The sequence below is a fragment of the Bos grunniens genome, chromosome 7, assembly GCF_055505025.1.
Source record: "Bos grunniens cultivar Pamir isolate PY7600 chromosome 7, Bosgru_T2T1.0, whole genome shotgun sequence".
Lineage (NCBI taxonomy): Eukaryota > Metazoa > Chordata > Mammalia > Artiodactyla > Bovidae > Bos > Bos grunniens.
This window is the reverse complement of record NC_141171.1, coordinates 70,760,304-70,776,230: the sequence shown is the minus strand read 5'-3', so window position 1 is coordinate 70,776,230 and position 15,927 is coordinate 70,760,304. Positions and strand designations below refer to the sequence as shown.

Genomic DNA, 15,927 nt, shown 5'->3' with positions numbered 1-15,927 from the left:
CAGTCGTTCAGTTGTGTCCGACTTTTTGCGACCCCATGGACTGCAGCATGCCAGGCTTCCCTGTCCATCACCAACTCCCAGAGCTTGCTAAAACTCATGTCCATTGAGTCGGTAATGCCATCTAACCATCTCGTCCTCTGTTGTCCCCTTCTCCTTCCACCTTCAATCTTTCCCAGCATCAGGGTCTTTTCCAGTGAGTCAGTTCTTCACATCAGGTGGCCAAAGTATTGGAGTTTCAGCTTCAGCATCAGTCCTTCAGGTGTAAATACTTCAGGTGTAAATCCTTCAGGTGTAAATACTTAGGGTGTAAATGCCTTTTAAAGTTTAGGTATTTAAAATTGCTGATTGGATTATTATTAATAACTAATAAAAAGAGGGACTTGCACAGACCAATAAAGATAGTGTATTCTGAATCAAAGATTATGATTAATTCAGTTAACTGCACTGGGGATTGAAAAAGGGAAATGAAGAATGTCCTAAGTCTCCAAGTTAGAAGAACTATTAAAAGATGATACCGAAACACTACTTGTCTCTGTTACAAAGGAGGTAATTATTAGGGGGACATCCTCACGTGTCTTTGGCATTGGTTGGACTAGAGGTAATTTCCAGTGTTTAACTTAAAAAGGTGCCTCAGATAGTTTTAGCTATAGATATAATTGCTACTTTTATCTGTAAATTTGATTATGGTTGTTAGCATGGAATTTTACAACTATAGTTTATTTATTCAAATTATATAGCAGATTTTTAAATGATCAACATTTAAATGAAATGGACTGAGGTGAATTAAAAAAACTATTTTTCACTGTGTAGTACTTAACCTGTTAATGGAACGAATTTCCAGTGTCACTTTATGCTGTACTTTTTACTTTTAATTTTAAATTAGATTTTTGTTTAATTTTAACTGAAATAAGGATATATATGTATATAATGTTTGTGTGTGTATAAAACAGAAATTAGACATAGGTTAAAACTGTTAGCATAGTTTTGTATTTATTTTTCTATGTACATGTATAATATGTAAATATATACCTACATTATGTAAGTGGATCATAGCTCGCTTGATTTTGAAAAATACGCTTAAAGTTTTCAGGCAAATTGCCCTATTATAGCTGTTGTTACAATAATTCCTTTCTGGCTGCTTTTTTTTTTTTAAATAAAAGTTTGGAATCTCAAAGCAGAGCTACAGTGGCAGTTTGTTTGTCCCTTAACATCTCATAAGAAACAAGTTTGACAGGAAAAGTTGTAAAACACTTTCCAAAGTACCTCGCTTTAACTTTAACCACAATGATAATTGATGTTCTTCTAATTAGAATTGCTGATGTGGACAGTCCTACACACTACAGTACTTGTGTGCTTTCTTTTCCTCCCCCGCCCTGTGTTATAATAAAGGTAGGGAGGATGATTTATGCTACTACTCTGTCTCCCTTGCAATACTTTGAATGGATCTGAGAACATATCATAGATGCTGATATTTAATTAAAGCAGCATAATTTTGTTGTAGCCATGAACTTTAAATTATTTTGGTTGAAATTCATGTTTTCTTATAATGTTTTTAAATAATCTGGGTTTGTTTTATAGGAAATCATTAAATGATTTAAGTCTCAGTGTTCAGTTTACATAGATTATAATTGTGTTTTGTTTTTAAGAGAGGGGACAGCTGTTTGGGGCTCACGCTGATTTCTAGATTTGTGGTCCTTATGTTACAAAATTACTCCAGCTTTGGCTTTTATTTGTCCCAGTAAGTGGAATTACCCAGAATCTTTTTAAATCCCTTGTTGGAGTAATAAGTCATTCCATCATCAAATGGCTTAATAAATTGAATATATTGGGTTGGCCAGAAAGTTTGTGTTCAGATTTTTCCCTAATGGCATGGAAAAACTGGGCTGAACTTTTTGGCCAACCCAATATAAAGTAAGCAATAAATTTGTAAGAGGTGAAAATCATACCTACCTTTTTTTTTTTTTTTTTTTTGCATAGAGTTTTTCAAAGTTCTGCTTAAGGAAGTTGCTGTTGGAGGGTTGTGTCATTTTTCTTTTAGAAATCGATATACAGTCTGTATTAAATTTGGAATATATTTAAGGAATTATCTATTAGAATATTACAGTGTATGAAGATGTAAACAAAAGAAAAGATTATGTTCCTTTTTTGGTGGTAACCAGGGAGCTCCTGCTGTCTATTCCACTATTGATAGTAAGGAGGGTTCAAATGGAACCAAAAGCTGAAATCTAAGGAATCTCTTGATATGTTGTGTGTGTTAAAAGCATAACATTATATGTGTAACTATTCTTGTGTGTAATAATTATGGTAAGCTTTTGTCCTGCTTACATCATAGGGCTTTGCAGTTGAGTGGATAGATGGGTAGGTAAGAAAAGGTAGTCATAGATGGAAAGTAGTTTGAAAAATTTCAAGCAGAAATAATTTTCAGGTTTTATTTGGCACTTACTTCAAACATGACTTTGTGCTCAGGAGCTGGAGTTATCATATTTTTCAAGCAGTTTAAATTTGGACAGTAGGACTTTTTTTTGTTAATGTTCGTACATATATAAAAATATGTTTAATTAAATAATATAAAGTAAAAATATAAATAAAGGTATTTAGATGTATATGATATATAAAATACATATTATATATACATATATATTGAAAGAAACAGTGCTTCAGTTCATTGTATGATTGGTACAGGTGTTAAGAATTCTTAGAGGGTAGGTAATTCCTGGGGAAAAAATTACATTACCTGTATAAATACATTTGTTTAGCTTGAACTGATTGAAAGAGTTTAGAAAACAAGATGGGATGGAGACATTTCTGGTGGGATGTTTAAGACTGTTTGTGTTTTTCTGGGAAGACAATTAGCCATCAGATGTTGATGAGTTTGAGCCAAAAAATTGGGAGTGGAGGCCCTCAGATGCGAGGCTAGGAAGTTTAGAGAAGGTATTGACAGTATTATGCTAGTTGAGCTTTAGGATGATTAATCTATTCAGGAATAGGGGCAAGAAGGGAGGACAATCAGCTAATAGGTCTTAGATTTCCATGGTTCCTAGTTTTTCCTCATCCTCAGCACACGTGAGGGGTAATATGCCTGTTCATCGAGGGCCATTCCTTTCAGTAACACTGCACTTAATGGCCACACAGATGGCCGGAGAGATTTTCATCAAGGGTGTTGCGGGTGAGGAGAGGATGTCATGACTTAAGAAAGCAAATTACTGTCAAACCTGTTAAGGTTTAATGCTGTGAAAGCCTGAAATTGCTTTGAAATTGCTAGGAGTGGGAATGAGACTGAAAGCAAACTATTGAGGAAAAAAAAAAAAGAATTGGTAGTACTTGGCAACTGACTGAGTGCCCCAGGTTAAGGGAAAAGAAATCAGTCATGTTCTTGGAAGTACGATGCCTTGGACATGACTTGCCCTGAAATCTAGCCCTGTGACTTGGAGAAGGGTGTGTGGTAAAATGTTGTGAAATTGAAGCATGGCATAAGACCTGTGGGTTATCCTGCTGGGTGACAGACACATTAAAAGAATACTTTTCTTTCTTCAGGAGTTTATGGAAACACTTCCGTGCTGTGAGCCTTTGTTTATTTTTACTGGTATTCCCTGCTTATATGGCTTACATGATTTGCCAGTTTTTCCACATGGATTTTTGGCTTCTTATTATTATTTCTAGCAGCATTCTCACCTCTCTTCAGGTAAGTCCAGGATTAATGAACTTTGTATAATAAATAACTTTCTTATTTTTCCTTTCAGAAAAGGAATTACAAACTTTTTAAAAATTAACAATTAGAAGTGGACTTTTTAGGTGATTCCTTCCCATGCTCTTTACTAGAGGTTATTGAAGTACTAGGCCAATCTAAGTCACTGCATTTTTTTAATCAAGATTATTAAACTTTGCAATATCTCTTTTTCAAAATGGTATGGCATAGAACTGTCATGAAAACCTTAAATAGATAAGTAACTATAAAATATTAAGATTTTAGTGCTTGTTTGGAACACATTTTTAAGTAAATGTCTATTTGAAAATATCCATAATTTCATAATGTATATAAATGTATGATATCTGTGTATGTATTACAGAGATATGATGTACACAGACATGATACATAGACATGTACTTTACACACACATATACACTCAAACTATTACCATGGAATGGATAAGCTTATTGTAACTTGCAGGTGGAGCTTGGTTGCCTAATCAGTAACAAATAAGAATGCGGCACTGGTGATACAGATTTATTCATTGTTCCTTGTAGAAGTAAAGGTTCTTCGAAAGTTGAGGAACAGGCGTGAATAACAGAATTAGGAAAATTCAGGTAGAATTTTGAGGGCTTGGAGAGCAGGGGAAAGGATAAGTCAGAGAAGACTGATTACTAATCAGAATCATCATTAGGAAAGTTAACTCAGGGTCCTTTTCAGTATCAAAGATCTGCATTACTGAGATCACCCACATTTTAATTACATCACTGTCCCCTCTGCACATTAAATCTAGCATCCTAGAGGTATTAGTAATATGTTATTTTTTTAAGTCTGTGAAAAACTTTTTGTAGTGATTATATGCATACCTTTTTTTTTTTTTTCTCCCCAGGTTCTCGGAACACTTTTTATTTATGTCTTATTTATGGTCGAGGAATTCAGAAAGGAGCCAGTAGAAAACATGGATGATGTCATCTACTATGTGAATGGCACTTACCGCCTGCTGGAGTTTCTCGTGGCCCTGTGCGTGGTGGCCTATGGCGTCTCAGAGACCATCTTTGGAGAATGGACAGTGATGGGCTCAATGATCATCTTCATCCATTCCTACTATAATGTGTGGCTTCGGGCCCAGCTGGGGTGGAAGAGCTTCCTGCTCCGCAGGGACGCTGTGAATAAGATTAAATCATTACCCATTGCTACGAAGGAGCAGCTGGAGAAGCACAACGATATTTGTGCCATCTGTTATCAGGTAACTCTTGCAGTAAGAAGCCATTTGGGTGGGCCTGCGGGACTTTAACCACATTATCCAAATTCAAGTTAAATTTCCTGGGTGAAAAATAGTGGGCCTCAGAAATTATTAAAAACCTGATAAAATATTTCCAGTTTATTTCAAAAGTAAGTTTTAAATTTAGTCCCTGAAGTTCTAATTTACTGTTATTTTCAACATTGCTCACCCATAAATAAAGGAAAAACAGGTCAGGTGTATTTTATATTTACTCCTGAATATATGTAAATATATATAGTATATACACACTCACACATATGTATGTACTATCAAATATAGACTAACAATCAGGAGTCAGCAACTTCTGAAAAGTGGTGTGCCAAGATTCTGACTCTTTCCCTTCTGGTATTTCCAGGGTGGGGAATAAATGTTCATTGATACAGTTAGTGTAGGTGGAGAGAGTAGTGCTTCTCTATAGTTGAGGGGTGTCTGAGGTGAGTGCAGGCTCTGTGTGGAAGTGGGGGCAGGAGATACAGTAGAGGCAGCCAGTCGGTGTACATTACAGGTGGCCTCCGTGACGTCTTTGGTACAAGAGCCCTCCGTAGAGGATGACTGCCTTCTATCAGGAATTGAAAGATAGTATTTAAATCAGCTTGGAGATAGAGCAATAACATACAACAGCCCTGGACTTGAGTCAGCAGTCACCTGTGCAGGAGGGTGACAGCAGCTTCTCAAGTTAAACCGTACTGTAGGAAATACGGGCAGAAATCCTGGGTGACAACACAAGCTGTTCCTGTACAGTCACTCTTAAAAAAGAGTGTAGGCTGACGGAAGAAAACTATAGATAGTATCAGGGGCTTCCCTCATGGCTCAGATGGTAAATAATCCACCTGCAACGCAAGGGACCTGGCTCGATCCCTAGGTTAGGAAGATCCCCTGGAGAAGGGAATGGCAACCCACTCTAGTATTCTTGCCTGGAGAATCCCATGGACAGAGGAGCCTGCTGGGCTACAGTAAATGGGGTCACAAAGAGTCGGACACGATTGAGTGACTAACAGTGTCAGTGAGTGTACAGGGGTTGGGACTTGCTCCAAGCTGCTTTATAGCATAGATGTTATGTGCTTGTGTGTTAAGACTGTCAGGAAGAGGAATTTTTCCCAATAGTAAAATTCAGCTGTCACTTTTTGATTGTTACTGGAGCATACTTGGGGTACTAGCAGAATATTTTCCAGGTTGGTTTTGCATTTGAGGGGATGGAGGAGCAGTGTAGATTCCCCCCAGATTAAGTGGCCGTTGTCTTCGTTCTGGCTCCTTTGTGCCCCGTAGCCTTGTAGGATGCAGGACAAAGCACGGCAGAGACAGATTTGAGGCACACTGGCTTCAGCTGCCGATGTCTAAGTATACCGTCTCTGGGACTCGAGAGTCCTCTTTTTGTGTTTCTCGTTGTCACATCACTTTTTTTGAGGTGCCTGGACTACCTGCTGACACCACACAGAAAACGAAACTCGAATCGCTTACCTTCCCAGCTGGCTGCTCTTCCTTGGATGGCTTTCTGCTTAAAAGTCCACTCCCAGGTGTTACTGGTTCTTGGCAAGGAATTTCTGTGATAGCCACAACTCCATGGTTTGGGACTTGAGACAAAATTAATGGTTGATTCACCAAATGTGTATTGTTATAATTTAAATTTCATATCCTCAGCCTTCCCTCCCCAAATATATCTCACACAGGGACTATTAGTGTAAAGTATACCACTGCTTATTCCAGTGGTTATTGAACCTAAATGTGCATGAAAGTCCCATGGGTGGCCTGCTGTACCTGTGGATTTGTGAATGCCATCTTCAGATAGCCAGATCAGAAGGTCTGGGATGGCCCCAGAATGTGCATGGTTAGCAAGCACTCCGGTGGTTCTGATGCATGCCAAGAAACACTGGCTTGTACTGTGGAAACTGGGATGTACATTGTCCCTGACAAAGTTGCCACTTCCTTGCCAATACCCTGGTGTTATGTGACTGATTTTGTCTCCTTGCCAATAATCTCATCATGGAATAATCTTTTGAGCTGTGTAGAAGCGAAAAATGGAGAAAGTCCCATCTTCATCAGACTTCCTGAAGTTCTGATTATACTCGTGGAGACCCAGTAATTGTACTGCTATAGTTTTATACCTTTGTGTTCACACTAAGACAGAACCCAGTTACATAGGTTGTTTCTGCCTCATGTTTGGTTTTTACTTCCTTTTAGAAATTGCTTAGCCAGTGGTTCTTGTTTTGTTTGTATAAAGGGGTCTCTGATGGCAAGAGGATTATTACAAACATACACAGTGAGTTTTATTGTAAGATCTGTGTTACAGATTTTCTATGGAGACTTTGTAGGAAAGGAAAGGAAAGTTGGAACTAGAACACATGCGTAGCGGCAAAGGTTTTAGACAACAGACGTTCATGAGGTATCTCTTTCCCCCCTTTGTAGGACATGAAATCTGCCGTGATCACACCTTGCAGTCACTTCTTCCATGCAGGCTGTCTCAAAAAGTGGCTGTATGTCCAGGAGACCTGCCCTCTGTGCCACTGCCACCTCAAGAACTCCTCGCAGCTGCCTGGGTTAGGCGCTGATCCGGTTCCACAGCCTCCCGCCGGAGCCGAGCAGCACGCACTCCGAGGAGGTACCGAAGCCCCAGGCCAGGAGCTTCCTCAGGGGCCTAGGGCACAAGAAGGTTCTAGGGATAAGGACGTTCCACAGCCTCCCGGTGGAGCTGAGCAGCACGCACTCCAGGGAGGTACTGAAGCCCCAGGCCAGGAGCTACCTCAGGGGCCTGGGGCACAAGAAGGTTCTAGGGATAAGGACGAAGGCATTGCCAGAAGATCAGATAGCCAGGAAGGGACTTGTGATCCCAAGGAAAATCCTCCTGGTGCAGAAGATGAAGCTCTTCCTGTTGAGGTCGGCCTAGAAGAGAAGCAGCAGGAGTAGCACTTCACTCTCCGGAGATGACGTTAACTCATGGTGGGATCTGTGCTCAGATTTGAGAAGCGGATGTATGAGGTGATTAGGCAGGAAGCTTGACATTCCAAGGATCTAATCCAGGAAGTGCTCTCAGTGGAGACCCCCTGCTTTCATCCCCTTGACACTGGGGGAGGAAGTTTTGCAGTGTATGCTAATCAAAATGTATATATCCTATGCTGGTGTTCATCGGTAGAGGTTTGCCAAGAAAATTCAACTTCAGGAACTTCAGAAACAGCCCCTGATTTGTAAGGGATAAATAAAATCAGATTGGAGCATCTGAAAGGGGCTAAAGGAAGGAGGATGGCAAGCATGAGGACGGCACAGGAGGCAGCAGGCAGAGGTGGAACTGACCCTTCACTTTCTACGGAACAGGACCGTTCTTGTTACAGAGTATGAGTGGTGACCAGACCTTTTTCTCCGCCCCCTTTCCCCTCAGTTAATTGGAACTCAGTCAGGTGATTATCTGTACAGCACTGAAATGAAATCAAAGATGTAAAAGCATTGATTGTATTCAAAGATTGAAGCACGCTCATACTTCGTATGTGCTTTGGGGGAGGGGGTGGGTGGGCACGTGGGCCTTGCGGGTGCATTCATGTAATCCGAGACTCTTGAACTTTATGATGGAGTCTTCAATATTTTGATGTATATGAAACTTTTGTTAATACACTGTATACTGTGTTGGCTGTGTGAAGTAAACTAAAACTCTAATGAACACTTTGGAGTCCACATTAGTGTAGGAGACCAAAGTGGGAAGGGCTTTAGGGCACTGAGAAAGGCCCTGAGTGTACTTTCCAATCCTGTGTAATGTTTAATTCTTGGCAACTGAATCAAAGCAGTGTTAAATTATGGCAATATTTGCACTTGGGGAATGAGTACATAACGTATGATCACACTCTGCAAATGCCACTTTTAAAGCTGTTAATAGACTTTGCACCTTTTCTTTGACAAGGATGTGTCATATTTAAATTTTTACATTCATCATGGTTACAGGTAGAACTAGGGAGGGGGGAATGTAATTTTTTATGGGAATTTTGATATGAAAAGAAACTAGTCATTTATTTATACAATAGGCTTGGCTCAAAAAGTGTTTTTCAACTTGGTATTCCTAATGTGGGATGTGACTTTATTTTATTTTTAGTAGCAGATTTGGATGTAGACTGACATAGCTGAATGTCTTAATAAATTTAAATTTGAAGATAACAGTGTTTTATTCCTGTGGTGATTTTTACTGTAAAGTGTCTTGCTGAAATTCTTTTCTTAGGAGGTTTTGCTTATCCAACTGGGCTTCTGATATCTTGATCCCTGTCAGAAAATGCCCGGCAGATGGCAAAACTTTTTGACTGAAAAGGATCAGTTCTTTGCAATCTTCAATACTGCTGGCTGAATGAGTTACAAGCAGGAATCAAGACAGATGGGAGAAACATCAGCAACCTCAGATATGCGGATGATACCACTGTCATGGCAGAAAGTGAAGAGGAACTAAAGAGCCTCTTGATGAGAGTGAAGGAGAGTGAAAGAGCTGGCTTAAGACTAAATATTAAAAAAACTAAGGTCCTGGCGTCCACCTCCATCTTGCATAGCAAATAGAAGGGGAAAAGGTGGAAGTAATGATAGATTTCCTCTTCTTGGGCACCAGAGTCACTGCGGATGGTTACTGCAGCCATGAAATCAGAAGTCGACTGCTTCTTGGCAGGAAAGCAATGACAAACCTAGACTGTTGAAAAGCAGAGACACTACTCTGCTGACAAAGGTCTGTAGAGTCAAGGCTACAGTCTTCCAAGTGGTCATGTATGGCTGTGAGAACTGGACTGTAAAGAAGGCAGAATGCCAAAGAATCGATGCTTTCAAACTGTGGTGCTGGAGAAGACTCCTGAAGTCCCTTGGACAGCAAGGAGATCAAACAAATCAGTCTTCAGTTCAGTTGCTCAGTTGTGTCTGACTCTGTGACTCCATGGATTGCAGCACGCCAGGCTTCCCTGTCTATCACCAACTCCCAGAGCTTGCTCAAACTCATGTCCGTTGAGTCGGTGATGCCATCCAACCATCTCATCCTCTGTCGCCCGCTTCTCCTCCCGCCTTCAATCTTTCCCAGCATCAGGGTCTTTTCCAATGAGTCAGTTCCTCGCATCAGGTGGCCAAAGTATTGGAGCTTCAGCATCAGTCCTTCCAATGAATATTCAGGACTGATTTCTTTTAGGATTGATTGGTTTGATCTCTTTGCAGTCCAAGGCCTCTCGAGTCTTCTCTAATGCCACAGTTCAAAAGCGTCCATTCTTACGCGTTCAGCTTTCTTTATAGTCCAACTCTCACATCCATACATGACTACTGGAAAGACCATAGCTTTGACTAGACAGACCTTTGTTGTCTTTGCTTTTTAAAATGCTGTCTAGGTTGGTCATAGCTTTTCTTCCAAGGAGCAAGTATCTTTTAATTTCATGGCTGCAGTCACCATCTGCAGTGATTTTGGAGCCCCCCAAAAATAAAATCTCCCAAATCAGTCTTAAGGGAGATCAACCCTGAATATTCACTGGAAGGACTGATGATGAAGCTCTAGTATTTTGGTCATCTGATTCGAACAGATGACTCATTGGAAAAGTCCCTGATGCTGGGAAAGATTGAGGGCAGGAGAAGAGGACATAGCAACCCACTCCAGTGTTCTTGCCTGGGGAATCCCACAGACAGAGGAGTCTGGTGGGCTACGGTCCATAGAGTAAGACATGACTGAAGTGACTTGGCATGCATCCACAAACTCCACTTCAGGCTTACTGAGTCAACAACCTTTGGGGTACCCGAGAACATGCATTTCATAACTTCCTTCGTGATTCTATCCAACTAGCCTAACACCAGCATGGTTTTACATTTAGAAAGGAAGTGGCTAGACCAAAAGGAATTTCCAGGTGTAGCTGGAAGTTTCTCACTGTCCTGGCGATCCTGGTGAGGCAGAAAACAGAGCAGATGGCTCCCTCTGGTGGTGTAGTTAGGCTGTTGAACATAGAGGTGATCTCAAATTTAAACCGATATCAGCCCTTGTGTAAAAGGTAGCTTCCTGGTGCCTTGTTTGAAGGAATAAGATTGCATATGAAACTAAAATTATTTATGTCACAGTGAACTGGGCCATCCTTTGGCATCAAAGGATGCTGTCATGTAGACATAAAGTTCTCAGGTGTTTTCATGAAAATGGGGACTTCTTTGTCATCAGTTTCACAATACCATACACTTTTTAACCTCCTAAGAGCACAGAGACCTCAGTTCTACTTACCAAGTCACATGAGCCACTCAGTTCAACAGCCTGGTGGACAAATAACACAAATAATAATATCAACAATAATAAATATCAGTGCATATCCTTTGGTTTCAGTTGGGGGAGCAAGATTATGTTGCAGTTAAAAAAAAAAAAAAACCCTCAAGATATCAGTGCTTCAGAACAAAGGTTTACGACAAACACCGCACAAGTCCTGCACAGGTGAGGTGCTGTGTCTGGTACAGGCGCTCAGGTATTGAGGCTGAAGGAACCATCACGGTCTTGAACCTGCCTGGTGGTGACGGCAAAGTGAAAGGTTCTGGAAGGCTGTCCATGCTCCTCCTGGCAGTGGACCCATGTCTTCTCTGCTTCCCACCCCATGGCCACAGCTGTGGTCCCATCCACACAAGACTGTGGAAGTTCAGTCTTCCTCCTGGGCCTGGAAAGAGAAGGCATCAATTGTGCTGATGACTGCCACACCTTGGTTGAAGCAACACTTAATTTCTTATTTACACATTATGTAAAATTTGGGAATACATCTGTGAATGGTTCAAAATATACCCATTGAGAACTTCTCCGACTTAATTTGTTCCTTGTTCTAATATGCTGGGGTAGTGGCACTGTGTGACGCCATCCGCATTTCAAATTTCTATTTTCCAGTCATTTTTTAAATGTGTCTTCAGCGCACAGCCAGACATTTGACTTAGGAAGAAGATATATAGTTTAACCACCTAGATTGTACTGCTGAGGAGAAAACCAGAAAATTAGATTCAATTTCCCTTCTATGATCCTTGATCAGATTAAGTGAGAAAATGGATCTTGTCTGCTTGATTGCCATTGTTTTTCAGACAATGCATGTGTCTTTCCACTCATCTGTTTTCTCTTAATAATGTTATTACCTTATGAACTTTGACATCAAAATTAGTACTACACAACAAACTGTCAAACTAGGTATCAACATATATTTCCACTTTGTGTTGCGTTTTGTTTTTTTGTGTGTACAACTGTTGTCCTAATGGTCTAAATCATGCTATTTGCACAGCGTGTCTCTAGAGGCCTGGTTTTCCAACGCTGAACGTCAGGGTCCCTGAAATCACTCATTAAGTCTTCTGTGTTTTCTCTTAAGAACATGCCCTGTTTTCATGAGCCTTTTACGTTGAAAACACTGCTTTCCCAGAAGGTTTTGATATATGTCAAAATGTGAATAGAAATGGTTAATGGAGAAGGAAAAAATTTTTCAGTTTCCAGGTTTAATTGGGAGAGTTTTTTATTTGCCTGTGGTAAAGGAGCAAGAACCTTACAGAGATATAAGTGTTACTACAGAGATTTAAGTATTACTAAATCATGGGCTGGGCCAGGGAGGTGGGGGGATGTTAAAGAAAAAGTTTTACATTCTAGTTGCTTCTTCTCTGGCTTTCATAAAAATAGAATTTTTCCAGTTTTAGAATCCTGGTAAGTTGAAAACAGGAATTAATTATAAGGTTTTGATTGTTTTTTTTTAAATGCTGCATGATTTAAAAAACCTGTTTCCTTGTTTTTTCAACACTATTTGGAAAGTAAAGAACTTAAAAAGAACAAAAATCACCCATAATCTCACTTTTGGAATTAGTCTCTTCAAAGTTGCCTTTACATTCAGTGATAGCAAAACTAGGGTCATTGACAAACACTGCCTACCCGAGTATCTCTCACTTCTCTTTTTGAAGTCCACTGTCTGTCATTCAGGCTTCTGAAATTAAAATACATTCCAAACAATTTTGTAATTTATCAGCTAAGGCACACCTGTTTCTCCCACCTCTGAAGTACAGAATACCCCTTAAAAAATAGGCTTGTATTTGTAGGTTAGTACTTACTTAGAATAAAAAATACTAAGAGCAGTTTATAGAACTAGTGATTGTGGCAACTCAAAGAAGTACTTTCTTCCCTCCAGCAGACTGGGCATTTGATTGCAGTATGGTTGAGAGTGAAAGGTAGCATGTTTGCAGTCAACACAGTAAACCCTGCTGTTAACCATATTCCTGGTGTCCCGTTTCTCTCCCCTGTTCTTACTGACACTAAACTTGGTGTTTTTCTCCTAATCTATTTTTTATAGATTTAGCTCATTGACCCTTAATTTTTATTTCTAAATAGATATAATCAACTCTTTGCATTGCTACTGTGTTATATATTCTAAAGTAAGAGAGAATGGCCTCTGACTTGCAGGAAATAATCAACTCCTTGAAGTTGGATGAAATTCTGAGTCAGTTCTAGATGGAATATTCTATTATTTTCCAAATGACAACTTGCCAAACTGAAGCCGTCTCTCCAGTTGGCATTAAACCTACTAATTTCCTTTGATGATCCTTTATCAGCCCTTCTAGATTTAGGGAAGTATGCAGCAGAAGTGGGGAGAGGAGCCTAGAGTAAAGACAGACGCTCGGGCTTTAATTTTTACTCCATTTCAAGCTGTGTGATTGTTGGCCAGTCTTTTTTTTTTTTTTTCTGGTTTTCAACCTCATCTGAAAGAATCATCATTCTGCTCTTAAAATTTTGCCCATCTATATTTTTAATCTTTACCACTGATGGAGTGATAAGCTTCATGTATTTTTTTTTTAATGTGATGTGCCAAATATTAAACTTTAAGGTTTGGTTGACCACTGTATTCTCAGTGCCTGGCACAGCACAAGAGCCTCGCCATACCCACTGAGTGCACAAAGGAACTTAGTATGTAGCACCTGTATAAGCCCCGTAGCTAAAAAATGGCAGAGAATTCTGTTCAAGAGGCAGAGAGCATTACGTGTCTGCTAGAAGTAATTTCTGCCAGATAATAACTTTTGATTAACTGAATTCAGATATAGAACTCAGAACTTGTAAGACAGAACTTCAGATATTCAGGTGAAACCTGGGCTGATGAATTTTGCTTTTTCTGTTGTTGTTGGGCCACAATGGTGCATTTTTAGATGATGTTTTAAGAAAGCATTTGAATTATTTGCCAATCATTTAAAAATGACAAGACTATACATACAAACTCAATTTCTAGCTTCTTTTGAAAAATCGGAAGAACTGGGGTTCTTCCACCTGGGGTTACACATTCCCACCTGGCGGCAGTTGTCAGAAGTTGAGGTGGGTTGAGTGGGCTTTCTAATCCACCCCAGATACTCTCTCCACCACTATCTGCTCTAGAAAATTATATTGTAATCATCAAACCCCCTCTGTTCACATGAGAGATGCTGTGATGACTGGGCAAGTTTGGCTTCTTCTTTAAGAAAATCACACAGTGCAAATATTCTGCACTGATCAAAGAATCGGGATAAATCTGGAGTTCATTTGTGACAGTGTAGAATCTACATTTTCATTTTCCTTTAATTACATTAGTCAATAAGAAAAGTGTTTCACTGGACTGTATTTTGAGTTTGGATCTACAACTGCATTTTGCATTCTTGATACCACCAAATTTTTATAGTGTCTCTCCATTTTTGTCAGACATTAGAAGCAGGTGGAAAGCTTATGAAAAATGTAAGTGCCCAGGGCCCACCCCATAGCTTCTGATTGGGTAGGTTTGGGATGGAGTCTGAGTAGTTACCTTTTTACAAATTTTACAGATAATTCTGATCCCATTGGAAGATGAGAACTGTTGATATGGAGCAAATACTCCTGCTCTTTTGGTGAGCGTGTGTGTTGAGGAGGGGTGGGGGTCCCTTGTTTTTGGAACTGCTGCTTTTACAGAAGAAGATTCTTAGAGAAGAAATAGACATGAAGACGTTTGTCTCTGAGGAACACTTGCGGTTAAGGCTCGCAGCCGATATAACAGCCTACAGGGCCTCTGCAGTGAAGCAATAAAGTCTGGCGGGCAAGTCAGCACAGGTGCACGCGTGAGAGCTGACCTAGGCTACCAACCACTTTGGTTGACTAACCACCCAGAAATGTCTGGAACTATTTATATTTAAGGTAAAACATCATCAGTTTCTTTCCCACAAGCATGCAGAATTAAAGAACCATAGAATTTTTGGAGGTAAACCAGCCTTCAGAGATTTCGATCATTTGTCCTATTTTATAAGACAGAAAACTAACCAACCTGTCTAAGCCCACACAGTTGATGGCAAAGCCGGAAATAATGTTTGGGTCTCTTGAATTCCAGTCTGGGTCTCTTTCTATTATACCTGCTCACCTCAAAACAAATATGGATATCCAAATATCCATATCTGTTATGTTGCATTCATAAGAGCTGTTTCATTACATTTGAAGGTATTATATGTAAACTTTGATGAAGAGATGAAAGAGTGAGAACTTCAGGGGTATGATAAAATTTAAAACTACCAATGTGATGTCAAAATTTCGGTGAATTGCTTTAAAAGGGAAAAGAATGAATAAATAAAAGTTGGGGTGCAGGATAAATCTTTTTTTAATTAAGAACTGCTTTTTAAAGATTTTGCAAGTTTATTTATTTCTGGCTGCTTTGTGTCTTTGTGCGGGCTTTCTCTAGTTGCCACAAGCAGGGGTTACTCTCTAGTTGCAGTGTGCGGGCTTCTCATGGCAGTGGTTTCTCTTGTAGAGTATGGGCTCTAGGGTGTGTGGGCTCAGTAGCTGTAGCTCCCGGGCTCTAGAGCACAGCTTCAATACCTACGCCACATGGGCTTAGCTGCCCAGAGGCATGTGGGACCAGGAATCGACCAGAATTGAACCCATGTCCCCTGTATTGGCAGGCAGATTCTTAACTGCTGGACCACCAGGGAAGTCCCAGGATAAATCTTAATACATGGCAAGCCACAGTTCATCAAGACATGAAAGTTAGAAGCTGCTGGCTAT

The 15,927-nt window shown here is 40.0% G+C and overlaps 1 protein-coding gene across 10 annotated transcripts in view; it reads left to right on the top strand.

Annotated features, from left to right (window-relative positions):
• The window catches only part of RNF145 (ring finger protein 145), a 62,925-nt gene extending 53,821 nt beyond the window's left edge, over window positions 1-9,104 (top strand). For all 10 annotated transcript variants that reach the window (XM_086412688.1, XM_086412682.1, XM_086412685.1 and 7 more), the window contains 3 exons: window positions 3,535-3,682; window positions 4,578-4,934; window positions 7,374-9,104. In XM_086412688.1, the coding sequence (XP_086268814.1) occupies window positions 3,535-3,682; window positions 4,578-4,934; window positions 7,374-7,871 (1,003 nt within the window). In that variant the 3' untranslated portion in view covers window positions 7,872-9,104. The remainder of the gene's footprint in view (window positions 1-3,534; window positions 3,683-4,577; window positions 4,935-7,373) is intronic.
• The last annotated feature ends 6,823 nt before the right edge of the window (window positions 9,105-15,927 follow it).